The sequence below is a fragment of the Carassius auratus genome, chromosome 32 (genome assembly GCF_003368295.1).
Source record: "Carassius auratus strain Wakin chromosome 32, ASM336829v1, whole genome shotgun sequence".
In the NCBI taxonomy this organism is placed as follows: Eukaryota; Metazoa; Chordata; class Actinopteri; order Cypriniformes; family Cyprinidae; genus Carassius; species Carassius auratus.
The window spans coordinates 21,104,456-21,131,867 of NC_039274.1; the positions used below are offsets into that span (position 1 = coordinate 21,104,456).

The following is a 27,412-nucleotide window of genomic DNA, read 5'->3' on the forward strand; positions in this document are numbered from 1 at the left end:
TAGTCTTAAGTAATATTCTAATTCTCTGAGATACTGAGTTTTGGATTTTCCTTACTTGTCAGTTATAATCATCAAAATTAAAAGAAATAAACATTTGAAATATATCAGTCATGAATAAATATAATATACAGATTTCACTTTTAGAACGGAATTAGTGAAATAAATCAACTTTTTGATGATATTCTAATTATATGACCAGCACCTGTACACATTGGATTGGAATGACAAGAGAGTTAGTAAATCATGACAGGACAGTGATCTCTTTAAGGTTTTAGAATAAGTACAAGCAACAGTAAGAGTACCACTTGCCTTGGAAAACACCATGAATTATTTATAGATAGGACTGTTAGTGTTACTCACAATATTCATGACAGAGAGCACATAGCTCACTACTCCTTTGCTCCCATAGTACTCCACCATTTTTGGATCAGCCACAACCAGAGTCTCTACCCACTTCTCAGTGCTTATGGAGCGCTGTCTAATCCGTCTGCGATGTTGCCGTCTCTCCCAGCGCTCTCTTTGCCTCTCTACCTGCTTTGCCCCTCCTAAAGGATCTAAAGATGATTTTAAATGACCTTGGATAATCAGTAAAAGATGTGCTTTAATCATGAAAGACATCTGTTCATAAATGATTTAGCCCCATTGAGACCTACACCCCAAAGTCTTACCTCTGACCCCACAGGTCGTGTTAGCTGTGTGCTCCCTAAACAGAGGCTGCACCAGCTGGTGTTCTGATTGGACAGCATGTCGCTTATAGATTGCATGAGCATGAAAGGCCGACTCTTCTTGTGCCGACTCCAGCGGACTAATGAAGAATTCCTCTTCTGAGAGTTTGAACAGCCCTGTCTAGAGAGAATACAACGTCAAAGTAACGTGACATAAAATTAAACAGCTTATACCCATGCAATCCACATTAACGCTCTCATTTTATTGCAGTTGCATGTTTTGCCACAGGGCATCTACTACTTATTATTACAACACCTTAACAGAAATGTATTCAGAAAGGTACAACTTTAATGTAAAACACTGTGTATTATCTGCTGTCAAATGGTCAGTGATCAGCAAAAAAATGAAAAAAATAAATGTATTTTATTTTTGATCAGTTTTTTAAATTAAAATTTCATGGTAAAATGTTTTTTTTTTTTTTTTTAATATCATGAATTATTAATTAATAAATAGCATATTTGGTTTTTTTTGGTTGGAGTCACACTATGTTACATTTTATAACATGAAACAACCTTACCTTTATTTAAAAAAAGGTCAAATTTCTAAGAAGAGATGTAAGAAGAAGATTTACTGACCTTGTGAAAACTGTTATTCCCTGCACGGTTTTGCATGTTAGGTGAACCACATTGCCTTTCTGATCGCATCACATGACTTTGATTTGGCAGATAATTATAATTATTATTATTATTATTTAAATAAACAGTTTCTTTCTGAAAAAAAGAAAAACTATCTGACAGTTTTTGTTTTCTTTCTGATAGTTTTTTTTTTCATAATCAGGAAAGTTGAATCACCTTAATATTTTTTTCTTTTTCTTTTTTTGCAACAGCCACCTTCCCACCCCTCAGGGCTGTAGAATTTAGAAGGGAATCTAGGAGCAGGTCTCTTCAATATCCAATATCCCATCAATAATCTTATAAAACAATTCAAATATATTCATATACAGACTATATACCATCAGTGCCTTGTGCTGTTTTTTATTTAACTTTTATTTAACAAGGACTGTCTCATTAAGATCATGAAATAAGGCTAATAAGACTTGGTGGCATCTGAGAAGTTAAAGTAAATATATTGGAAAACCCTGCTTTATTTTAGGATGTTGGTTTATTGCATGAACAGGGCAAGAATATATGAATTTGCACAGAATAAAGTTTGTCCTTTTTAAATCAATGCTGTTAGACTAAATAATGTGCAATTGTTGCCTGAGGAACATACTGACATAAACTCCCTTTGTGAGTGTTTTGACTATTTATCTGTAAGTAGGCTTTTTAGATTACGTTATATTGTGGTAAAACATATATGTCATCAATGTCAAAATCAGACTCACCTATCCATCATAATTTATTCATTTCATTCAGAAATTACATACTTATCATAAAATAATTTATACTAAATACATTGAACATGACAGAAAACAAGTGTTATGCCAATGACCCTAAATCAGTTTGCTCTCTATTTATGTAAAAAAGACAGAGTCAGCTGTTTGTGTAAGTGACATGAAGCGATTTACCCAAGTAGAAATTTTTTGGGATTACATGGATCACCTGTATCAACATCCTTTGTTTGGCCTGAAACAATGTTTCCTCCAAACAATCATAAAGTTGCCTTAACCCTTACTCTAACCTATAACCTTAACCTATTCCCAAGGCTTTCACATGGGAGATATCCAGGAATGTTGCCCAGGCCCTGTATGAAGGGGTCACTCTATGGTAGATTACTCATTGGGAGTCCATCAAAAACAAGAATGCCACATGCTCTGTGAATTCAAGCAAATTCCTTCCTACCCCTTAAACATATGGTAAATTACAGTATAAATAGACAAGTATCTTTTTCAGTGTTAAGGACTATTATATTTTACATCTACTTGGGAACAAAATACAAACTCACCAGGCCATTGCAAGTGCTCAGAGCTGCTTCACCCCTCTTCACTGTACCGCTCCAGACATCTCCCAGGAAGTAGCAGAGAGCGTGACCATGGCTATGTAAAGTAGACCCTTGCAGACCACCGTATCTCCACTCTGTGAGGAATCCAGGCGCTAGTAGATGAGGGTTTAGGGTAAGGTTAAAGTGCAGGTCTTGACCACCATACTGCAGATGGTAAAAAACCTGGGCCAGGCTCTCTTTGTTTTTAAATGTCTCTCTCCTTTGAATTCGACTCACGCGGTGGGACACAAGATTGGACAAAATATGTCCTGATGAATCCACTCTGACAGGATGAACAACTTCGTAGTTGGGAAGTCCATCAACAGAACTATCTACAAAAACAGCAGGGTAACCATTAGGATAAAAACTGTCACACACATGAAGTGCAAATCAGCAGTCTGGATTGGGTTTCATCATAACCACTCTGCCCTGGAACCACAGTGGGTGTATGTTTTACATTGAAGATCCCTTTTTTTTCCAGAAAATGTCAAAATATGTATGTGTCTTATGTATATTTTACAAACAACTAAATTATTACATTTTATATGATTAACTATTACTTATATCTAACAATGTACTACAGATATGACCAAAAAGCAATGACAGTTTATTAGACTTCAAACTTTAAAACAAGAGTCTGCAAAGTCCCCAAAGATTTTACTAAATGCACTGAATTTTTGTGATTGTGTGACAGTATGACTGCAATTTGAATTTTGCAACTGGAACACTGTAACCTTTCTGCTCTTTATTTTGTGCTTGCATAGGTTTATTAAACATAAATTCCTATGACTTGCAAAGCAGTGAGAATCGTACATTGAATAATTCATGAAACAAATCCATGACGTATCATAATAACAGCAAGTTGAAGTTCGTCAGTGTATTTAAACAACAGACCAGAATAATACACTTACAGAGATATTTACAGCAAATAATGTGGTAGAGTAAAAACTATATATATATATATATATATATATATATATATATATATATATATATATATATATATATATATATATATATATATATAATAATAAACACCTCAGAAAGAAACTTGGGAACAGGACAGAGGTAGAATAGCATTTGGTAAGAGCTTAGTTAGGTAGAGCTTAAGTCATAGACCTTAGACCTACTTTACTTTCCTGAGTCCTTTTAGAAATTACCGGTTTTGCAGTGATTTTTAGTGGTTGTATGAAAGGTGTATTTCATAACATCAACTAGAAACATGTTTCACTCAGCTTAATGTTTAACAACCACAATATCACAAAATATATCGTTTTAAAATTAGAAGGCAAACACAATTTTCTTTATGAAATATTTTGCTTGCAATGTGTGCTTGGGCTACATTTCTTTAAAATAAATGACACTTTTTTAAAATAAATAAATGCCCCAAATTACTTTTTGTGCCATTGTTACACACAGTGACAAACTGACAAAGAGGCAAAATTTTCAAATACTATATAATCAGACACAAGCTCAACCCACTCACCTGTGTCGTGATTATATCCACTAACTGTTGTGCTCTCGAAATTGAACAGAAGTCCAGCTGTTATCACAAAGCAGAGAGAAAAACTTGCTGGCCCCAGAAATTTACTATCACAGTCCAGCTGAATCATGATGCCAAACAAAACAGAGGAGAAGACTGATCACTCCTGGTACATCTAACAGTCCATTTAAATAGAGATTTGAGTAGTAACTTCTGCCTCAGCCTTATGCATTGGTAGTTTGGACCCATCACACAAAAGAACGGTACTTCATTTATTAAGCCAGAGATCTGCAATGGTCAATCCGAGATAAATGATGTAGCATGATAAAGTCTGAGAATCCGGTGCATGGGCGATTTTGAGCTCCTTTAATTCAGCTGGGATCACTGCACTTACTACAGATGAGCAGTGAACTGTGTTTCAGCACAACTTTGTAAAAGTTCCGCCCTCTCAGTCCTCTAGTAGGAGGAACCTCTCTTTGTGCTCAGTGTGTCAGACTGAACACATTCTGTAACGTGTCTATGATCAAATGACTCCCATAATTTAAACAATACGTTTAAACCATTTGTCAAGGAACGCAAACACAGGACACATTCTTGAGTTCAGTCTGTGCCATTTTTAACTTTGGTTTATGAAAACAGGTGGTTATCTTTTTTTTATACGTTTGTCATTACAGCTTTAAATTTAATCTACATTCTGTTCAGTATTTTTCGATTCGGGTAGCTGTTTTTGAATGCATGAACGCACACTGATTATTCCTGTTGATGCCATTGAAAATTATCACAATAATCACCGTTGTTCTATAATTAAATTCATTCATGATGATTACATATCTCTCCTTAAACTTCCAGGTGCATCATCAACAGCATTATCATTATAGAATTATAATAATTATTATAACCTAATAGCAATTATTTCCACCTGGACAAAGGAAGGAACATTTTTGTTCCACAGAAGAAAGTCACTCAAGATTTAAACAACATGAAGGTAAATGAAGATAGAGTTTTCATTTCTGGGTTAACTGTCCCTTTAATACCTACTATTTTCCATTGTTGTGTTGGACTAATGAACATATATTCATGTGCAAGTCAGTAAAATCTCTATACTGACATTCCTTCCTGGTTTGAAAGGCTGAAAATTGAAAATCTGAAAATGCTAGCTGATTTTTAAGAGAGTAACAAACCGAGTAGCTGATGTTTAAGAGGTGTCCATCAGGTGCCCCATCTAGTGGACACACTAGTAGGAAACATTTTATGTCAATTTAGGAAGTCATTGCCATCTAAAAAACCTGAAGCCCGTAAATGTCCCAAATGAACTGAAATATATGGCAATATTTTCCAGCAGCAGCACCTCGCAGTTAAATAATAGCAGCAGTGAAGTGAGCCAGACAACTATGCAGCAACATGCCACCAGTGATGATGATGAGGTACAGAAAGATGAGCGGGTTCCACAGGCAGATCCAGTCCACAGGCAGATCCAGATCCAAGTAAGGAACATGAGAGGAGAAAGAGAGTTACTTGCTAGAGATGATTTTAGGAAGTGATATTCAGGTTGCTTCATTTTTAATGATTACAGTAGTTAAAACAGCTAAACTTCAACATTTTAGCTGTAAAATGCCACATGCAGTAGCTAATATTAAGAAATATGTTGTGCTTTTACTTTTAAAAAATGTTGGTAACATTACAGTTACACTCTAAAAAACGCTGGGTTGTTTTTTCAACCCAACTGCTGGGTTGAGGCCGTTGGATAGGACTTTGGGATGTTTTAACCCAAGTTTGGGTTGAAAATAACTATCTTTTTTAACCCAGCGGGGGTGGGTTGAGGACGCGGACGTGAAGGAGAGCACGCACGTCACGTCAAAATCGTACGTCTCCAGTGCGAGCAGCCGCCATTTTCTCAGCGTGATAGAAGCGAGAAGCGAGTGAAAGACTATGGTAAGTAACGTTAAATATTCAAAATGTAAAGTTATCTTTTATTGTTTACCCGGTTGTATGAAAGGCGGAAGGTTTTATGAAAGGCGGAAACAAAGGAGCTTAACGTTATATCTAACGTTATATAAAAAAAACGGACGCGGTTTTCGCCTCGGACACGGAGGTCTTAACTGCCTCATGTAACGTTACTGAACGGAGGATGTACTTTTAATATAACGTCTGTGAATGTATTTTGTCATATTTACATAAGATTTTACATTATCTGTTCTCTTTGAGGCGTTAACAGACGGTTATGGTCACGGTTACGCTCATGTGAATTTGTCTTTTTTTTTCGCGGTTAAACTGAATGTATGTTTGTCTCCTAAAGGATTCGGCATTGTGTAGTAAAGACTAGCATAATTATTTTGAGGCTGTTGAAGTGGTAACTGTTAAAAGTATGTTTTACATGTAATATTTCAGACTTGTCCAGCTCCTGTCTTCATTGTCCTCGCGCTGAGAGTTAAAGACACAGAAGCTGTTTGTGTGAGGAGTCACAGACCTGTGTGAGGATGAGGAGGAGGTGTTCTTCTGAAGAGAGGGACAGACGGTTTAAGGAGAGTAAACTTCAGAATAACATCAAGTTATCTTTATTTTTACTAAGACTAAAATGATGTGTGTGTTTTTTTTAGATGTTGAAATCCAGAGACAAGATAACTAAATTCTTTTGAGACTGATGTAAGTTAAGTTATTATTACTTTTTTTTTTTTTTAGAAAATTTATGTTTCTGTTGTGTCCTGCCTGTTAACTTCACATTTTGATGCAAAAACAGTGTGATTTTATATATGTATGTATATGTTAATATTTTATTGAAACCATTGATGCCCCTCTTTGCAGAACTCAAACTAACTGGAGTTAAGGACACAGAAGTCTGCTTGTGTGAGGAGGTGGTTTTCTCAGCTTCTTCTGAAGAGAGGGAAAGATAGTTTAAGGCAAGTAAACTTCATAATTTCATGTTATCAGTTGTTGTTTTTTTACTAAGAGTAAAATAATGTTTGTTTTTTGTTTTTGTAGATGTTAAAAGCAAGAGACATGGGAGATCATCATTCCCTTGAGATTTTATGTAAGTTATTTTTAGAAAATAAATTTTTCTGTTGTCTCCTGCCAGTTTACTTCACATTTTGATGCAACAACAGTGTGATTACGTGCTCATTTCATTAAGACCATTGATGTCTGTGTTTTTCATTGCAGAACTCAAACCAACTTTGGAGTTGTCTGATTTGGAGAGTCATCATTCTTGGTCTTTGCTCTTAAAGGTAAAGTTCACACAAAAAATCATTTACTTGCCCTCAAGTCATTCCAAACCTATAAGACTTTTGTCTGTCTTTACAACATAAATTAATATATTTTTAGTTTTCTCATAATATTTGTTAATCCATTTATAGTTTAGATAATCAGTATTTTCAAGCTTCATAAATATAGAGTTATTGTAGAAGAAAATTCTGATATTTATATATGAATACATCTTAAATTATATGATAGCAAACATGTATGTTCAAAATAAAATAATGGTCTCCCAGACCAGCAATGGAGGACACAAAAAGAGAATATTAAATATATTCATATGTTTTCCAAAAAATGAACAGAGTTGAAAAATGAAATGAGTTTGTATGAGTCTGGAAAAACATGGGGAGAGTAAATTATAACCATTTTAATTATTTGTTGAACTAACGGTTTGAAGAGCAGCTCTCCATGTACATGAATATTGTGAGGTATGTGAATGTCATGTCTGTTTTAATGTTTCAGTAAAGAAGCTTTCTGAAAGCAATATTTATTCAAACAATATCGCATGTCCTCACACTAGTGCTGCCATTATAGACTTCATGAGAGCTGTGGTGGACTGAGACATTAAACAACCACACAAAGTGTTGAAACTTTAAAACCGATTATTTACCTATCCTTACGGATGTGAATACACCTCTACCTGAAAATGGATAGTTTAATTAAATGTTTAATTTTTTCAAATTTGTTTCTCTTAGGCCACTGATGAAGAACAGGCGGTGACTGGGATGAATGCTGGTCAGAGAGGAGAATCTTCTTTCCCCTAAACAGCGGTGGTTTTAAAGGAGGACGCTGCCCTGGATGATGTAGAAGATGTCACATGCTGTGCTGATGGGGTTTCTTCATGATTACATCAGTTATGCTAAAGAGATCATGAATATTGACCGTGATGCATGATCTGTATTCATGGACAATGAAACAAACTAAGTGTATAATTTGTAAAAAAAAAAAAAAAAAGTTAAATGCTTTTTCTGTGTTGTTTAGTAGAAAAGTTTACACTCTGTCATTCATACACCTGCTCACATTCTTTCACACACACACACACACACACATGCGTCTGTTAAAGGTTATAATATCAAAGTTAATGTTGTGATTTATTTGTGTACTGTCATGCCAGAATAGTTGGAAAAAAAACTAACTAATTGTAAATTTATTGTATGTGTTTTCGTATATTTTTATACAATATATACAATTGAACAAAGTCCAATTTGATCTTAAGTTATATTCATCAAATGTTCAATGCTTTGTTTATGAACTCTGTAGCTGTTAATGCCATCCTTTTCTGCATTTCTTCTAACATGTTACTTTTTGACTTTTCTCTTGTTTTTAATAAATATTTTCCTTTTGGTAATTATTGTTTGTGTGTAAAAGTGATATTTAAAATGAACAACATTTGTAGGTTTAATGCCTAGCTCAATTTGGGTTAATTTTAACGTAGAAATGCATTGTTTCCCCACATGGCTGCACTCTGCGAGTTTATTTTCTGCCAGCAGGAGGCGCTAAGAGCGGGAGAGGTAGGTTTCTCCGGTAACGGCTGCAGAGCGGTACTGAGCTCACAAACGCTGCCTTATCAAGCACACGCGAAATGATATCGAACATTTTCTAAATACAGTGATAAAAAAAACACCCGCTCTGTTTTTTTAAACCCTGCAATATAGTCATTTTAAACCATAAAAAAGGCAACCCAGCAGGCTGGGTTAAATATGATAACCCAACTGGTTGGGTTAAAACAACCCAGCGCTGGGTTCGTCCCTTTTTGACCCAGCGCTGGGTTGTCAAAATAACCCAAATTGGGTTGTTTTCAACCCAGCAGTTTTTAGAGTGTATTGCTTGCAAACTTTTTCAACTTGTTTCTGATTTTGAATACAGAAGTTAAATTTGTAATGGTGTATTTTCATTTAGATGTGGTATTATCATCTGTGCAGTAAGATTAATTACTGCATAAATGAAGATTATTAATTAATAAATTCATTTTAAGACTGCTGGAATAAAACCGTTTTTTTTCATTCCATTGTTGTTTATTCAGGTTGAGCTTAGACCAAGAGCAGAGGAAGACACCCACTCCAGCTCAACATCTAGTCAACATTAGTGCTATTGCTATAATTTGGATGATATGGTATCATGGGCCACAATTAAAGTCTTGTGACTCTCATGACAGGCGTTATTTTTGTTGTTGTCGAGTTTACGCGCGCCGATTGCTTTGGCCCGGGCCTAGTCAAAGTCCAGGGCCGTTTTTTAGTCCCAGTCCGTCCCTGTGGACACGTAAGATGATATGATAAGATAAGACTTTATTGACTCTAGGAGTAGTATGAGCTATAATAGAAAATTAGCCTACTAGAATTAAATTTTAATCCATCAGACATTGCATTTAAATAACTATGACTAACATTTGTTGTCCGTTTGCTTAGCCTTTAATTTTTCGACTTTTATTTAATAACAAAGAGGTCTGTTTTCGAATCTTGTGTCTTTTCGACATCCTCCCTCAAATTTGTTCAGACGCGTTTTAGCGTGACATGACGTCAGGAGTACTGCTGTAAGTCAGTCACCGGCGTTATCCAGTGCGCGCGCTTCACAGGCGGGCGCTCCCCGCGCGCTTCTGCATAAAACGCTGGCTGTCAGGTGCATTGCGTGTTTATCACTTATACCCATGGGAACCCACTGCTATCTAAAACCGCTTATGTTCTGTGTGAACCAATGTAAGTCTTACTGATATGCGATCAGTAGGCAGCCTTGTCCACCAGGCACCTGTTGGAGAGTTTCTTTCAGAAACAATGGGTGGCATTCTCAACCAAAGCGGATGGGGAACTTTAAACAGAAGTTTAACGGATCAGCATAAGTTCAGCAGTCTGGAAGACATCGATGTGACCGCTGACGGCAGCCTGGTCCTCCGGATTATCATCTCGGTGGTTTATTCCGCGGTGTGCGCCGTGGGTTTGGTCGGAAACCTTTTGGTGTTTTTCCTTATGAAGATAAGACAAAGTCGGAAAAAATCCATCATTAATTTCTATGTCGTCAATTTAGCTGTCACCGACTTTCAGTTTGTTCTGACCTTGCCTTTCTGGGCTGTAGACACGGCGTTGGATTTCAGCTGGCCGTTTGGCAACGCCATGTGCAAGATCATTTTATCAGTCACTGTGATGAACATGTACGCCAGCGTCTTTTTCCTCACCGCGATGAGCATCACGCGCTACTGGTCTGTCGCCTCTGCTTTAAAGATCCCTTCTCGAAAGAAGTCCGTGTCTGTGAAGTGGATCTGTGCTGTTTTGTGGATCTTAGCGACTGTGGCAACAGCTCCAACTTCCATTTTCTCCACAGTGACAGTTGTGGCAGGTGAAAAACTCTGCCTCCTCAAGTTTCCAGATGGCCAGGTTTGGCTCGCTCTGTACCACCTTCAGAAAATCGTCATTGCGTTTATCTTGCCCATGTTTATTCTATCAGTATTTTATCTATTACTTTTGAGGTTTATCAGAAAGAGGGGAATTAATGCCCGCCAAAGAAGACGATCGAAAGTAGCAAAGTCTGTAACGGTGGTGGTCCTCTCTTTCTTCATTTGTTGGATGCCTAACCATGCGATCACCCTCTGGGGCGTGCTGGTGAAATTGAACGCAGTGCACTGGGACAAAACATACTACATGGTGCATACTTATGTTTTCCCCGTGACTGTTTGTCTTGCTCATACTAATAGTTGTTTAAACCCAGTTTTGTATTGTTTAATGCGACGGGAGTTTAGGAAAATGTTACATGGGTTCTTTTGGCGCATCTCCTCGCCTGTGATCTCGAACGCTGGAAAGCTACATGGATACAGCGGAGGCAGCAAGCAGAACCTGGATGACGCACATACTGGAATTCATCTGAATGTGATTGACGAACAACGCTGCCAAGAATCCGGTCAACCGACCTTAAACTGACCACAGTCATAGTACTTCAGACAGGTTCAGGGCAGCAAATGAAAAAGTGAACTGTTTTTTTTTCCTTCTGATAAATCAAATGGTTATTATGATTTAAAGATAGAAGAATGAGCGTGGTTGCTGTATGTGACTTTTTAAAGATGTTGTATTTATTGGCCTACAAACATAGGCTACCAAGTTAAACCTAATGTCTATTTATATTGTACATTTTGTTCTTGGTCACTTTTTGTGTGATAGTGAATTCACAAAGTATACAGTATATTAACTTGGAATTAAAAAATACACCAAAATGTAAAGATATTATGAGGACTGAAACGGCGCTCGCAGAACTGTATTTATATAATGTACATGATTCATAGTAATTTATTAAAATGAATTGTATAATATTACATTTATTTCAATATGGTTTTAAAAGTCATTCTCTATTTAAAATTAAAATAGTCATCATTGAATCACCCTCATATCATTCCAAACCTGTATGACTTACTTTATTCTGCAGAACACAAAAGAAGATATTTCACAATATTCGTTATTAAAATCTTCATCAAGAGACAGAGAGTGGGGTAAGACCTGTCACCATATAGTCTACCAAACTGCATAAAACTGTGTTTTTTTAATGCAAAAAATGTGTGAATGTCAAAATAAAATGCATTAATAATGGGTAAAAAGTATTTTACCTTGCAAAAAGAACAATGCAAATCTCTGGGTTGAATATAAATGATTAAATTAAGCTTATTTGATCAAATGACAGCTGTGGAATAAAGTGTGTGATGCTTCGGGCTAAGCTGTGTCAGTGGAAATACTATTGCATCAATTATACAGTAATTTCACTGATAAACCTGAAAAAATATATTTTAATATCTTGAGGGAGCAGCATTGAGAAACATCCTTTCAGAAGATTTTCCCAAAAAAAAAAAAAAATAAAAAAAAAATGTTTAAATGAGCTCCAAGGAGAATCATACCTTAGTTTTCCTTGTTCAACATCACTGTAAGAAAAAAATCTGTAGAAAAATGGAAAAGGTACTGGAAATTTTGTAAATGGGTAAATTTCGGGATGTTATTCGCTAAGTTTCAGATATTTCCTTTAACCCTAAAACACTCACAATGCAATGCACAATTAATATTAACACAGTACACATTATGTTTAATGGACCTTATATTGTATCAAGAATATAACATTGTCTGACATTACTAATGACAAAAACAAAAATTGCTAAATCAGAGCACATGTAGCTTTAGCTTAAAATTAAAAAGAATATAATCAATAATACTGTAATATATCTTTTTAGATTTTATTTGAAAAATATTGTTAGCTGATGCTAACTGGCTAGCTAGCTACCTGATGTTAACTTGAGGTCATTTTTAAATATAAAATCCAAATATTTTTATTCAACCAACTAGTTAGAATACATCTGATGGAAAGACAAAGGATTTGATGTTAAGAACAGAGTAACTAAAGTAATTAAGCCTTGCCCTCTGGGGACATTTTGCCCCATGTGACTGGGGACGTTTTACCCAACAGACTAGGTTTGAAAAACAAATTATGTAATTATGAAAATATAATTATATTTTTCTTAAGTAACATGTAGTCCCTTTATACAAGCCTAACTTTTCTCATATCATATATACTGTAACTGTAATGTTCTACAAAACTACAAGCTTTAAAATAATCTTTTTGTTTTTCTTACTGCTTAAAATTTGATCACTAATCATTTGCTCTCAGGTACATCACCAGTGTAAGAGTCATGGTAAATACTTCTGCATCTTTTTTGTCAAGTAGTACATAGTTACTGTGCAATAAAAAATAATCTAGTCTTTATCTAGAGATTATTTTGGGAAAAACAGCAGATTTTATTGTGGACTTCAGGAGAAACAGTACTGATGAACAGCACTGTGGCTGCAGTGGAGTCATTCAGATTCGTGGGCACCACCATCTCTCAGGACCTTAAGTGGGACACTCACATAGACTCCATTGATAAAAAGGCCCAGCAGAGGTTGTACTTCCTTCACCAAATGAGGAAATTCAACCTCCCACAGGAGCTGCTCACACAGTTCTACTCGGCCATCAGTGAGTCTGTCCTGTGTACATCCATAACTGTCTGGTTTGGTTCAGCTACCAAATCAGATATCTAGAAACTACAAGGGACAGTCAGTACTGCTAAGATGATCATTAGTGCTCCCCTGATCAACATCAAAGATCTTTACACCTCCAGAGCGAGGAAAAGGGCTTTGGACCCCTCACACCCAGCTCACTCTCTCTTAACTGCTGTCGTCCAGTAAGTGCTACAGATCACCGACCACCAGAACAGCCAGGCCCAAGAACAGTTTATATAGCCTACAGGCCATATTCAGCCTGAACAATTTAAAATAATAACTATACATTGGCCATCATAACTGACTAATTTATACACAGAATCTGAAAATGTTACATTTGCAAACTGCACACTTGTAAAACTAAAAACAAACAACAAAAAACATATCTGTACAGTTGTTTAAACAATTACGTTTTGATTTTAATTTAATTTAATTAAAAAGAAATCTCTATATATTTTTACTTCTGTATATTTCTTTCATTTCCTGTTTTTCTTATAGTGTTATTCCATCTCTGTTGTGTAAATCCTATGCATGTCTGCACTATCATGTACAGTATGTCTGCACTATTTCTGTACTTTCGTCTGCACTGTAAGCTCTGTCACCAAGTCATATTCCTTGTGTGTGTAAACATACCTGTACTTGGTAATAAAGCCCTTTCTGACTTCTGACATATTCTATAAACATTCACACGCATTGCACAAAATACATAATTCAATTCAATTCAAGTTTATGTGTATAGCGCTTTTTACAATACAAATCATTGCAAAGCAACTTTACAGAGAATTATGTTTCTTCAATATTTAGTAGTAGCTTATAAGGGGTTACTGTCAGTTTATGTGCATATGACATGACTTTTCAGAAAAATTAATACAAGACATAGTCAGCCAGACAATGAACACTATTAATAGCAATTATTATATGATGCAATCACACTTGTAGCAATATTTGTTAGTTCTGTATGTTGTTTCAAGGTTAGCATCATCTGAGGTCCTCTGAGAGGTTCGCATCATCTCTTCTCAGGTGCGTAGCTGCTGTTCCAACCAGGTCAAATTAATTAGTTTAACCAAAGCTAAAGAATAATGATTAGATACATAATATAAACTGCAGGAAAATAGTGATAAAAGATAAAAGTAATCTATATAACCACTTTATATTAAAATGGAGCTCTGTGGTCTCTGACAGTTTTAAAATAGAACTTTGTGGCTTTCAACCACTGAGGTTTAATATATTGTTCTTTCTTTAATTCTTTCTTTCTATCAGTTAATGAATTTCACAAATATACATGTTGACTTGTAAAATGTTATTTTCTTCTTCTTATCACATTATAAGATGAGCATAACAGCTTGACAATTAGGCAAGCCCGTGGTTAGTGAGCGAGCAGGAAGGGACAAGATCACTTTCATTGTTACTGAATAGATAAAGGACCTTCCCCTTACCCGGACAGCGTTGTATAAAGTGCTATACAAATAAAGGTGACAGCCACATCAAGAAATATCTGAAAGCACATCTTTTTCAAATCCTCATGCTTCCACTATCTGTTCTAGTCTGTAGGCTACTCTTTTAAATAGTGTCTGAAATTTAGTAGCCTAGTGCTTTATTGTATCTACCACTTGCCACTTTGGATAAAAGCTTCTGCTAAATGAATAAATCCAAATGTATATATATATGCATTTAAAGCACCTGGACCCATCTGCACACCAATGTTTTCTGTAAGAACTCTAAAACGTTTGTGTGTGTGTGTGTGTTATATTATATTTGATACATCAAGGTTTTATGAATAATCAAGTAACCCTAAGTTGCGCTTTGGGACAATGCAGTCAGGACTCATGCCAATAGAGCCCTCAAGTGGTGGGTATTGGTTTGTGCCACACTTTAATGCAATGATAAGGACTGCATGTTGAAAGTTGTTTCAAAATGTGAGAAATGCACTTACAATAGACGTCCATGAGGCCACTGTTGTATTCTAGACTCATTCACTTCCATTACAAAGTTTATAACTACAGATGCATTTTTGGTTTGTCAAGGTTTGAATCTTCAAATGAAAACCTGTTTTGCCAATCAGTGAAGAGTCGTTGGCATTTTACAACATTTAAAGAAACAAAATATCTAGAAAGGAACACCATAATGATGCAACCACTCCTTTGTGTTACAATCCTCCATAATCCATCAAGCATTCTGTGCTATTTGCTCTTGCAGACAAAGGCTATAGCTTTGATAAATATGCTACATTAATTTGGTTTTGTCTTTTATATTATTTTGTCAGGCACCACATCAAAGATACTATGTTCAAATGTGCTTTATTCTAGATGTTTTCCACATAATTTACATAATTATACAAAATACTCTATTTCACAATGTATTATTCACAGACACAGCCAACATTAAATAAAACTGCAAGTATTGTTTTCTGAAATCATAGACATATTACTGTACATCAAATTAGTTTAGCACGCTCATCACACAATGGAAAATAATATATCATAAAGCCGTCATCATTTACAAATATGAATAAATGTGTCAGTATTTTGCAATTCATTATGTCTGAACTGAACCCGGGTTTTATTTTCACTAAGATACATTATTTCAAAACTCATGTGAACTTGAGGAAAAAATGAATCCAGTCTCTGATGAGCAAAGAGCTCTAGTTTTACTGAGCAAGAGCATCTGAGATCCTCACTGATCTCTTCTTTCTGTGTTCAGTTCTTCTCTACTATCAGAAATCGCCGTTTCCCTGCTACTCAAGTCTTGTATATTCAGCATTGTCAACTCCCCCAGTTCCATTTCACTGTCTTCCGTTTGAGTGGAAGCAAAATCCCATTCGATTTTCTCCATGTCCTCTTCAGGCGTAAGCCCTATATTGTCAGGGATGATCTCCACCTCGATATCTGATGAATCCTCTCTCTCCTTGAACCAAACGGTCTTTTGTCTGTCATCCTTCCTCCTCTCTTTAGCCAGAATGGATTTTACTTTATGCTTGTTTGCCTTTCCTCTGGCTTGGCCGGCAGGACTATGGTGTGAATGGGTGGTATGCGTCTGGAGTCCACAGGAGCTGCAGTGCCTCTGTCTCTTGCGAGGTATCACTCGCACCCTTGCTGCCTGAACTGCATCCAGTCTTTCTCTCAGTTCAGCTCGCTTGGATCTGGATCTCCCTGTGTCTCCTTCATTCAAGAAACCATCATTGGTTAACTGCATGCTATCTCTTGGCCTGTTAGGGGGCTGAGTAAACTTCAAGAATAGCCCTAAACACTGAACGAGGGCAGAGGGTTAATCTCACAATTTCATGAGCTGTTTATTACCTGCTGTAGTACATGATTACGGTGTTCTTATGGAACTTTCTCTTAAGCATCATTTCTTTTACAAAGTGGACACTCAGAGCTGGACTCACTGAGCTTTGATGAGAAGATGCTGACCTCAGACTTGAATGCATCAGGATTCCCCTTCTTGACGCGGGATATCAGATAGCCAATCACAATGAGGCAGAGCACTAGTAACGCAGCCATCACAAAGCCCAGCAAAGCCATGTCTCCTGCACGGTACCCCTCGTCGGGTGACTGGACCCCTACTGCTGATATGGCAGGTGTGCAAAGAGAAAAATTAGACAGCAACATGCAGAAAAAAGTATTAGAACCTTTACACTTAAACAAGGGGTGTCCAATCCTGCTCATGGAAGGCCAACTTCCAGCAAAGTTAAGCGAATCAAGGTCTTCAGGATAAACATTGAAAGGATAACTTACATGGTACTACAGTCACAGAAAGACTAGCTGTCCCTATCTCACCAGTAGACACATCCACTGCCCGAAGCTAGTGACAAAAGAAATCATTTTCAGTCACACTTTATATTAAGTAGCCTTAGTTACAATGTACCTGACCAATAACATTAAATTAACATTTGTAGTTACACTGTTAGCATTACTCCAAACGTAATTTTATTTTATTTGCCGTTTCTTTGTAACTATTTGTGAAATTAACTAGCAAGTGAAAAACTCTCAATCAGAGTGAAAACTGTTTCAATGTCTGTTTCTAGTGTGGTAAATTGTCAATATAAAGTTTGACCAGTATTTCAATAAAACAATAAAAAAAGTAGACAGATTTCATATGCAACTACTGTCAACTAGTAGTTAAAATTTTCTCAAAATAGATGTAGCAAAACATGTTTACTTGCCTGCAAAGCGAAGGAATCAGTCCGAACGGCTTTCTTCAAAAGTATAAACCCATCTGTTGTGATATTAACATAGCTGCTATACTGAACTTCATATCTTACGTCAGGGTTGATTCCCTGAAAAATAAAGGGAGAAACTGGCACTCTCTTATTAAATGTATTCAGTCTTTATGGGTGTCCATAATGTTGCCAAGTAGGATATTTATCCTTGATGAAAGTTTTTGTTGGTCCTGGAAAAAACATTTCTCTTAAAAAATTTTTTACCACCTAACCATTCAATCTAACCATTAACTAGCTTTAAAATCAGTGGGGAGTGATAAGTTGGTATGAATGTTGCTTAAGCTCCGACCCCAGACCTAACATCAACCCTGAACCTAAAAACTGATGTTATTCCAAAACCATCAAGGACATAGCTCTGAATTCACATGGTTAAATCACAGTACAATGTCTGCATATACTGTAATGTAAAAGTAAAATTATGTAAAACTTACACTCGCAAAATCTTCATCCCTTGCTCTGACTTTGATTGGTCTGTTTGATGTCCTGTCCCTTAGCACCATGTTTTCAGGCCCTGAATTACTGTAAACATAGCCTTCATATCGGTCCTTTTCAAACTTTGGAGCATTTCTGCTCTTTTTCATTACTTCAATAGTGACTGAAGTGGTGGCAAACTGATCTCTATTTACTACCTGGGAAGCCTGGAAAAGACAGATAAAGGAAGGATGCTATTATAAAAATTAAGCAGTGAAAATTGTATACTAAGTGTAGACTACACTTCTCAAAGTCTTCAGAATATGCATAAGAAACTCACTAAAACTAAGAGTGATATAGGGCCTGCTATGTCTGCTGGTTTCAGCATGGATATGTTTCCAGATTTCTCATCAATCTGAAATATGTTGTCCTCATTTCCTAGACAATCACAGAAATGATTATGTTCATGTTGAACACTGAGTGTGTAGGAAAAACTGTAATTTAAGGAAAAATGCTTTAATACCTCGAACAATTTTATAGCTTATCTCTTCATTTCTGCTTTTATCTCCATCTCTGGCATACACTGGACCTGGCTGAAATTGCAATGCTCCATCCTGGAAATATCAATTTAGTATGTATAATTTCAACACATACAGTACCATTGCATTTATTAAAGGAATAGTTAAAAATTTGCTTAAAAATTTCTCAGGCCATCCAAGACATCCCATTGTTTCTTAATGGGAACAGAGAACTTGGAGAAATCAATACTATGGATAGAGGACTTGTATTTTAGCCCAAAGCGATGATTACATGTTTTAATGATAGATTTCACTTCACAAAATGTTAATTGATGGACTGGATTCGGTAGCTTTGTGATGTTTTTATCAGCAGTTTGAACTCTCATTTTGACGGCACCCATTCAGTGCAACGGATCCATTGGTAAACAGATGATGTAATGCAAAATTTCTCTAAAACTGTTCTGATGAAGAAGCAAACTCATCTACAACTTGGATGGTCAAAGGGTAAACAAATATAGGGCAAATATTCATTTTTAGGCAAACTATTTCCATGGTCATAATATTAATGAAAATGTACCTGTTTCTCTGTTAAGTTCACCCTGACCCTGTACCCCAGGCTCAAGCAGATTTTGGCATTACCAGTGGTTACTCTTGTACATGGTTGAAACCAGGGAGGACGGTTATCGATGTCTATAATATTGACGATGATTGTTGCTGAAGCTGTGAAAGAGTGTTCAACCAGTTGTGATGGAGGTGGAGTATCCTGTAAGAGTCAAGAATCGTTTGTGTTATACGTGAGATCAGGAGAGAATTTCTGAATTTATTAGATCTAAATGAAACAATTTTTACATACCTGCACATGCAAGATTAGTTTCACCTGTTGGATGACATCGTAATCTAAAATCTTGTTCACAAGGATGTTTGGTGTATACATGGTCTCAAGTCTGAAGTATCTGTTCTGTAAAGAAACAGTCCAAGTGTGCAAACAATGTCATTTAAATATAATGTTTTAAAAAAGCATGGACTAAACTGTTCAAATTCATATGGATTATTTTTACTATGTCACTATGAACATTTGAAGGATTTACCCCAAGCTGAAGTTTTGGGTGACCCTGACCCTTTCAATGCAAGGACAGAAACCTCTCAGATTTCATTAAAACTATTTTCATTTAACTTTTGAAGATGAACAAAGTCTTATGGATTTGGAATGAAATGAGGGTGAGAAACTGATGAATGGATTTTCATTTTTGGGTGAACCTTTAAGCTTCAGTTTGATCTTCACACAAAGCATGTGACTAAATGGCACAACACACTCTTAAAAATAAAGACTGAATGGCCCATTGTGGAACCAAAAATGGTTCTTCTGTGGCATTGTTTGAAGAACCTTTTGAAGCACCTTTATTTGCAGCCATTGTTTATAATGCTTTTATGATTTTGTCCTTTTATGGAGATTTACAGATTCTGGCTCTGGTACTTTCAGTGTAAAAAAAATTATCTTGTTGTTGTCTACAGAACGAACAACATTAGGACGAAAGAATGATGATTCAAGATTTTTATTTGTCACATACACAATTATATAGAGCTTATATAACCAGCAGTGAAATGTGAGTGCAATTACACACTTATTTTGGGGCAAACAAACTATTCCTGAAATTTTTTTTGATTTTCTCAATAGAGAAAAGGTTGATTACTTACCTCAGTTGGTTCCATAGAGTAATACAGAACCTCTGAATCGTCATCTATTGCTTCAATCAGGGCAATGCTGGTATTAACTGGTGTGAGCTGTGCAACACACAAAATGTAGCATTAATGGACTAGAATGGCAATATCCTCACTGTGACAGTGGATTAAAAAAAATTATGAAGAAGCTGTCTGACTTAACGTACAATGTATGAAACCATGATTTTGCCAAGAAGATTGTGTGCATGGACCAACAACTTTTGCTGGTCATAACATGGTCAGCTTTTTTGTTTGTTTGTAATAAGAACGTTGTTTAAGCCACAAACCCAAGCTGAAGCTGAACCTTATCCCTTAAATTGGTTTTGGATTGATTGGTTGTTGGCAATGTAGTTCCAGGACCAACAATTATTTAAAACATATATAGGACAAATGCTGAATAACAATATGCTCTCACCTCATTTACGTCAAGTGTATACTCGCTCTTGTCAAATGATGGAGGGTTGTCGTTGATATTCACAACACGAACAATCACAGTCAGAGTGATCTGTAGATAAAATGTACAACTTGAAATGAACAACAACAAAATTAACTAGTAGTCCTCGATATAAGTGACCCCCAAAAGGACAGGAACACTGGATGCCATTACATTAGATAACATAATACCAAGTGCAATCTACAAACAAATGATAAATGCCGGAGCGTATCTCACACAAGTCTACACTTTTCTGAAGCAGTCTCGCAATTACTTTTAATCAGATGGTTTCAGATTTAATCAGATGCAATGTTTAGTGAACAATGAAGTCCCTCAGGTATCCTAATGGAGCAATCACGTAGTTCTCTGAAATACAAGTAGTGATTTTTTTTATTATTTATTTTTTTAGTCTGTGGAGTATTTATAGTATGTATATTTTGCTGAAAAAGTGTGTGCTATCTTTCTTTCAATTAAATGACACATTTGTTCATATTTTATCTAATGCTAAGACTTTTTTTTTTTTTTTTTTAGTTTGTTTTGCATTTATCTGCATGTACTTGTAGTTGCAGATCCGAGTAACTTACACTTCTGTGGCCAGTTTTGTTACATCGGATCTGGACAGTTAGTTCTTCAGGACCTGAAAGTGTCTGGAAAACAATCAAGGTGAAGTTAGGATCAAACTTCTGTGATTGTGTATTTTCAGGAGTAGCCCAGAGTTAAACCAAGTCATTTTAAAACAAAGTTCTATCAGTTTAAGATGGTCAAGCTGGTGCTGGCTTGTTCCTGATCCAGTTTGGTCTACTAAACCAGGACCACTGTCATTTAGTGTAACTGATTAACCATTATCTAAATCAACTTGGATCAGATAATGACCATAAATGACCAGCTAGAAACCATGTAAACATAGCCACCATAAGAAGCTGGGAATAATGTCATCATAGTTGCTCAAACTGGCACAAGACAATGGAAAGTCATGAAATAAACATACTTCAAAGTCCAGGCCTTTCTTTGCTATCAGTTCTGAACCCTTCAGATCGAAGGCATTCCCAGGATTCTCGGTGAGGTTCAGCGTTACATCCTTTGTTATTGTGTTAATACGGACAACAACTGTGTCAGCGGTGTTATTCTCTTGAATTGTCACAGGCTCTGAGGGGACTGTACAAACTGCAGAGAGAAAACAAATACGACCATTTTCTTACGTAGCAGATATTACAACATTTTCTTTGTCATAATATAATAAAATCTAGTAATAAAAATATTTTTGTAGAAATGAATATTTTACAGACAATATAGCCTGCAATAATACGATATCTTTGTTGTGTGTATGTATAAATGTTTATGGACAGAAACGTGATACGAGTTATTTTCTATGACAGAATACACTGTATGTAAGCAAGTATTTTGAACAACTAGACATATTTTGAAGCTCTACATTCCTGTCGTCTGTAGACAATGACAATGAACAGACATGGCGTCTTTTTATTGCCACTGACTAAACTGAAATTACTTACATCACAAAAAAATGCCCACTAAAAGAGACTGACACACGCCGTACCGAGACAATAGCATTTCTAACAATAGTTTAGCAAATAGTTAAAATCTAAAAACTGAAACAAGAGTTACTTACTTTTATCAGCAAAGCAGATTTTGTGAAGGAATAAGGCAAAAAAACACCCAAAGATGGTAGTTATGGATTTACGCTTAAATATTATGTCCATTTCCCAGTTTCTGATGCACACAAATTAGTATGGAGGACTGTGAGACCGTGGCACCAGCTGGTACTTCTTCACATAAAGCATTGACTGTGCTGACTGATGAGTGGGAGTTGACTCCGGTCGCAATGTTTGTGACTTCATCTTACAGTCATATATTGCCTAAAGAGCTTGCCAGCAGTGGACTGCTCCCTCCCACCCAAATACTTGCATCTGTTTTTGCGAGTTCATTTTGTATTAGTGGAAGCTCCATGGAATGGGAGACCGTCTGAAATCAAAAAATTATCAAATTACAAAATAAATGAAAATAAATAATAATATTAGGTTAATAATATTATTAATTAGTTAATCTGTCACTACTTAGGAATTGATTAGTGCTTTAGTTTTTTTTATACTTATAATGAGATACCAACCAAATATTTAGACACACTAATTCCACACTCAGAGTAATAGTAAAGTTATGAAAACTGCAGTATAAGAAAAAAAAAAAAAAAAAACAACAACAACTGTGATCTATATCCAGTATTGAAGGACTTATGCTCAGTATTTAAAGTGTCTCTTATGCTCACCAAGGCTGCACTGAATTTATCAGAAAAGTGAAAAAAAAACTAATAATGTGAAATATTATAATTTTAAATAACTGTTTTCTATCTGAATATGTTTTAAAATGTAATATATATTTTTTTCTTGATGACTAGAAATAATAAAATTAATTTATTTGAAATAGAAATCTTTTGTAACATTATAAATGTATTTTCTGTCTCTTTTGAACAATGATGAGACCTTGCTAAATAAAAGTATTATTATTTTTATAATCTTTTTTTTTTTTCAAATACATTTTTTAAATGGTAGTGTATTATGCTTAAAAAACGGTATTGATTTAAGAAATGTTCCTTTTAATTGTTAAAGTATATTCAAATACAAAACTTGCAATAATATTTCAGTGTTTTAAAAAAAAATAATTATGCAGCCTTGGTGAGCATAAGAGACTTCTTTAAAAAAAATCTTAATTATTCTAAATTCTGGACTAGTATAGATCATATTTTTGGATTAAATATCTACAATAGATCAGCAATCATTGCTGCACTGCACATCCAAGTGATCTGATTTCAGATTCTGTGATTTGTGAAAGTACTGGCCTGAATGTCTTCTGAAGTCTTATGTAATAATGCGTGCCACTGCTCAGCTCTTACCAAAACACACTCTTTATGCAGTGTGCTATTTATTTTAGCCTATTTGTTGATAGTACTTAATTAATTTCCTTGAAAATATTCTGCCTCCCTCCAAGCCAATCAGAGCTCTTCTCCAGCACATGCGACTGTGACATCAGCTGGTATAATACATGTTTAGAGACAAACAAGAAGAAGCCCCTCTGCTACCCCCACTGCTTCTCTGTGTGGGAACAACAGAACACAGTGTCACATGAAGCAGACACATTGTGCAGCCATGTAGATGTGTGTTGCTGTCATGGATTCGCTTGAGCAGGCCTTGCACAGCAGAGCTGTAGGCTGCATTGTTGTGCAAGGTTTTTGAAAGAATTACAGGCCAATATATTGCTTCTCTTAAAACAGATTCACAATTTCTATATTTTATAAATGACTTGGTGACTGAGATATAAAAGTAACAAATATTTCAACCATTACAACCGGTTCTATTAAAACAAATGTAGACTAGGCTATACAAGTAGCCTACAATTAAAAAGTGTTAAAATTATAGAAAAATAAAACTTAAATTAAATCACAGAAGAGAGTTAAAGGCTGCTCTCTCTATATATAAAATGTGAGACAAGTTTAAGTTTCATTGTTGTCAGATTTAAAAGGGTTTAGATATACATTTTAAGAACAGTGTTACAAAATGAAATATGCTATAATAGTGAAGTTTGCCTTAGCGTTTTTTAACGACAAATTATGACCAACTCAATGATCCATTCATTAAGAGAGTGGTCATTTGCTTCATTCATGAATGAATCAGTGGATTTGAATAAATCAGTTGAATCAATGATTCTGTGATTCACTTATTAAGGCTTGCCACCCAACTATTGTAGTTTAAATGTATCATAGTAACATTACATTTTTTCAGACATTTCACTTAATCAAAATGTTATATAAAACAGCACTTATGCACTTGTAATTGTAATCAATGGTTCGATGGATTTTGTTGATACAGACTTAATTTAATAAAGTGTAATACAAAATTAATATTCCATGTATGGTCGTTGTTATCTTGTGCCGATGATCATGAACTGGAAACTCACTCAAACATCCCGCCAAAACTCACTCAGAAGCGCCAAACCGCATTTTATAGCTTCAAATGATTAAAAGTAAACTTATTTAAAAAAAGGAACACTTAAAAACACATCAGCGTGTTCAAAATGACCTAAAATGAAGTAAACTATCTTTGGGAAGACTCTACACGGAGAGTTTTATTCTGCAGCCAGCCACCAGGGGGCGATCAAAGAGTTTTGGCTTAATTTTCTGGACGTGAGCTTCGTTCACCGGCAGAGGTCATTGCTGTTCAGGCGTAAAGTAATGAGTGTGTTGACTCAAGATCTATATAACTGGTGAAATCCTTAGCATTCCCATTCAAGCAGAGGGGTACTTTGGAACAGGACCTTTTGGAAATATGCAAGTAATCTGAAATCTGCCTTCTTGTTTCAAACAACTGTAAGACTTTCTTAATAGATTCTGATGTTCCCAGGGTTCATTCGTTCCCCAGATTTATATGTTAGTTATGGTTGGGCTAACATAGGGTTAACTCTGAGAACATACTGAAAGTAGAGCAGATATGTTGAATGAAATATTACAAATGATATATAGGATTCAGATAATGGGATTAGGTGTTATATTTGTATGAGTACCAGTTCATGTCAGTGTAAAAGGAAATGAGATAGGAGACTGAAATGAGAAAGAGATATAGAAAGAGACATAGCTAGACATAAATGTTAAATATTAGAAATGAAGAATGGCTAGATTTAGGTTTTATTGCATTCATTTTGGTAGAATTACAGAAGATCAGCAAAGCAGAGGGAAACATGACCGGAAATTTTGAAATTTGTGAATTTTGTGTTATGCCTACACGTATTTTTATATTATTTTGATGGTTGCCTTTAGACATTTTTTTGTCTATAAGTAACTTTGCAACTACCCATCAACTGACTCTCATTAGAGTATTACTGAAGTGTTAGTGAACTGTTACGTTACACTAAGGTTTTAGGTTTAGTAGAATAAGTTGACAAAGTTATTTATAGTCATAGGGCTATGTATGTTGGGGGACCATCAAAATAAAGTGTTTGCAGATATTACACAGATAGCATACTTCTATTCTAACTGGTAGTTGACATGTAGTTGCAAAGTTACAAATTGTACAAAGGTTTTGGACATGCAGCTTTTAGCCTCTAGCCTCCTCACCAGTGCATTAGCAATGCTGTTTTGCTAATGTTGACAACTGCTGTAGGGATTATGATAGAACATGTCATATTCATAACCCGCTAAATAGTGAGTTGATAGCGTTAACTGCCACAGTTGATTTTCACCCTCAATTGGTAAGTGTTCATTTCAAACCATTGGAATGTTTGCAGTTTAATGTTTCTTGCAAAAAAGCTTGTGCTAACCAACTAAACCTTAAAGATGAGTTGAGTAGATGTAAAGTGGAGAATGTTTAAACAGGATAAGCACAATTTATGAGTGTGAATGATTTATAAATTTCAGGAATCTGCCAATATGTAAATATTTTAGAAATACAGCGAGGAATTGCAATCTAGGGGAATGCAAAGTATTTAGATACAAATACAATATGTTAATCTTCTCAAAAAAGCATGCTCCATTTCACAAGTCCTTCTGTAGAAAGGATAAGGTAAATCCTATTTTCTCCCAAACCTTGCCAACCTGAGAACTAGGACAGGGTTTGACCAAACATATTTTAGCACTGATATCACAAATTACTGCTATATTAAAGTTACTGGGTACATATAATATGCTGTCAAGATACGCTGTAAAAATATTGGTTGGCAACATCAGTCTTTCAAAAACGAGCCCTAAGATAACCATTAAAGGAAACAAGGTTGATGAGCATTTCAGCAACTGAAATAGTTCAGTACACAATCAGTTTCTGATTTAACACAGAAAAATGTAACTTAGTGGATAAGGCTCTGGAAAGGTACATTTGGGTCTAACAGATTATCACAAGAGAGAGAGTTCCACTCAAAAGCAGAGGCAGATGAACGCAAGCTTGCAGGGACCTAGTATAAACAGACTATATGTTTGGAGATGTCCTGCATATGCATCACCACAGAGAAGTATGTCCTTTACACAAGAAGATCCAGACATGACTATGAAACGTCACCCTAAACTGTCACTTGGGAAGTAAGCTACATTGTACAAAAACGTTTAAATGAGATTGTACAAAATCATATGAATAAGTTACCACTTTGAGTATTACAATCTCAACAGTTCTGGGGACACTGATTCTTAGAATTTAACCTGCAATCTTTGTTAGCTATCAATATTTTAAAGCATTATATGTTTACCGTTAACAGTGGTAATTGTTTTTACTGAAGAATTTGCACATTTGAAACATAACATAGATTTTCAGATAATGGACAGCGAACATCCACCCATAATAAAAGCTTCAGCATGGGTTTTCAACCAGAGATTTTTAAGTAAAGTATGATTTAATTTTCAGTGTTTTCTTTACACAAAGGTCTCATGATTCATAAGACTTTAAATGTCTGCTGTGTCTCATTTGGAAGGCTGCACACTCTATATTTGTCAGCTGAATTGTCATTATGGTTGTCTCATTTCAGAAAAGTAACAATTAGATCCTAAAGAAAGAGCAAAATTACAATAACTTATGATGAATAACAGTCAATTTTATAATGGTTACAACCTCAATGATGTATGCAACCGGGGTATCATAAAAATATACTGCAAAATGAGACGGCTACAGAGCACAATTAATATATATCACTTTATAACTTTATGTTCGACAGACATGTTCACTATGAACAATTGTATCATTCTTTAAT

General features: G+C 35.5%; 3 protein-coding genes across 7 annotated transcripts in view; 1 reads left to right on the forward strand and 2 right to left on the reverse strand.

The window, feature by feature from the left end:
• Positions 1-4,599, reverse strand: part of LOC113051812 (A disintegrin and metalloproteinase with thrombospondin motifs 7-like) — a 91,990-nt gene extending 87,391 nt beyond the window's left edge. The window contains exons 1-4 of the mRNA XM_026215919.1: positions 4,133-4,599; positions 2,611-2,978; positions 669-846; positions 361-554 (exon numbers count right to left, since the gene is read on the reverse strand). Of these exons, the coding sequence (XP_026071704.1) occupies positions 361-554; positions 669-846; positions 2,611-2,978; positions 4,133-4,259 (867 nt within the window). The 5' untranslated portion in view covers positions 4,260-4,599. The remainder of the gene's footprint in view (positions 1-360; positions 555-668; positions 847-2,610; positions 2,979-4,132) is intronic.
• Positions 4,600-10,029: 5,430 nt separating this feature from the next.
• On the forward strand, positions 10,030-11,612 carry LOC113052506 (relaxin-3 receptor 1-like). Its single transcript, XM_026216919.1, has one exon. The coding sequence runs from the start codon at positions 10,087-10,089 to the stop codon at positions 11,281-11,283; it is 1,197 nt and encodes a 398-aa protein (XP_026072704.1). The 5' UTR covers positions 10,030-10,086; the 3' UTR covers positions 11,284-11,612.
• Positions 11,613-15,655: 4,043 nt separating this feature from the next.
• On the reverse strand, positions 15,656-22,510 carry LOC113051813 (cadherin-related family member 5-like). 5 transcript variants are annotated; one of them, XM_026215921.1, is made up of 14 exons: positions 22,305-22,509; positions 21,666-21,841; positions 21,262-21,324; positions 20,660-20,749; positions 20,221-20,307; positions 19,379-19,483; positions 19,103-19,288; positions 18,531-18,621; positions 18,348-18,445; positions 18,028-18,234; positions 17,540-17,653; positions 17,112-17,178; positions 16,788-16,939; positions 15,656-16,623 (listed from the first exon to the last, which is right to left on the reverse strand). In XM_026215921.1, exons 1-14 carry the CDS (start codon positions 22,393-22,395, stop codon positions 16,051-16,053), a joined length of 2,100 nt encoding a protein of 699 aa, XP_026071706.1. In that variant the 5' UTR covers positions 22,396-22,509; the 3' UTR covers positions 15,656-16,050. The 5 variants fall into 5 exon arrangements, with proteins under 5 accessions (XP_026071706.1, XP_026071705.1, XP_026071707.1 ...); XM_026215920.1 differs by having other exon boundaries at positions 16,788-16,942; XM_026215922.1 differs by having other exon boundaries at positions 15,656-16,535; positions 16,763-16,942; positions 22,305-22,508.
• Between the last annotated feature and the right edge of the window lie 4,902 nt (positions 22,511-27,412).

Bases quoted from the DNA above. Each gene is read 5' to 3' on its own strand.
- LOC113052506 (XM_026216919.1), top strand. From the start codon at position 10,087: ATGCGATCAGTAGGCAGCCTTGTCCACCAGGCACCTGTTGGAGAGTTT.
- LOC113051813 (XM_026215920.1), bottom strand. From the start codon at position 22,395: ATGGACATAATATTTAAGCGTAAATCCATAACTACCATCTTTGGGTGT. The intron at 20,308-20,659 runs GTGAGAGCATAT...TGTGTTGCACAG, and splicing joins ATACACTTGACGTAAATGAG to CTCACACCAGTTAATACCAG. The intron at 17,179-17,539 runs GCAAGTAAACAT...TTTTGTCACTAG, and splicing joins CTGATTCCTTCGCTTTGCAG to CTTCGGGCAGTGGATGTGTC.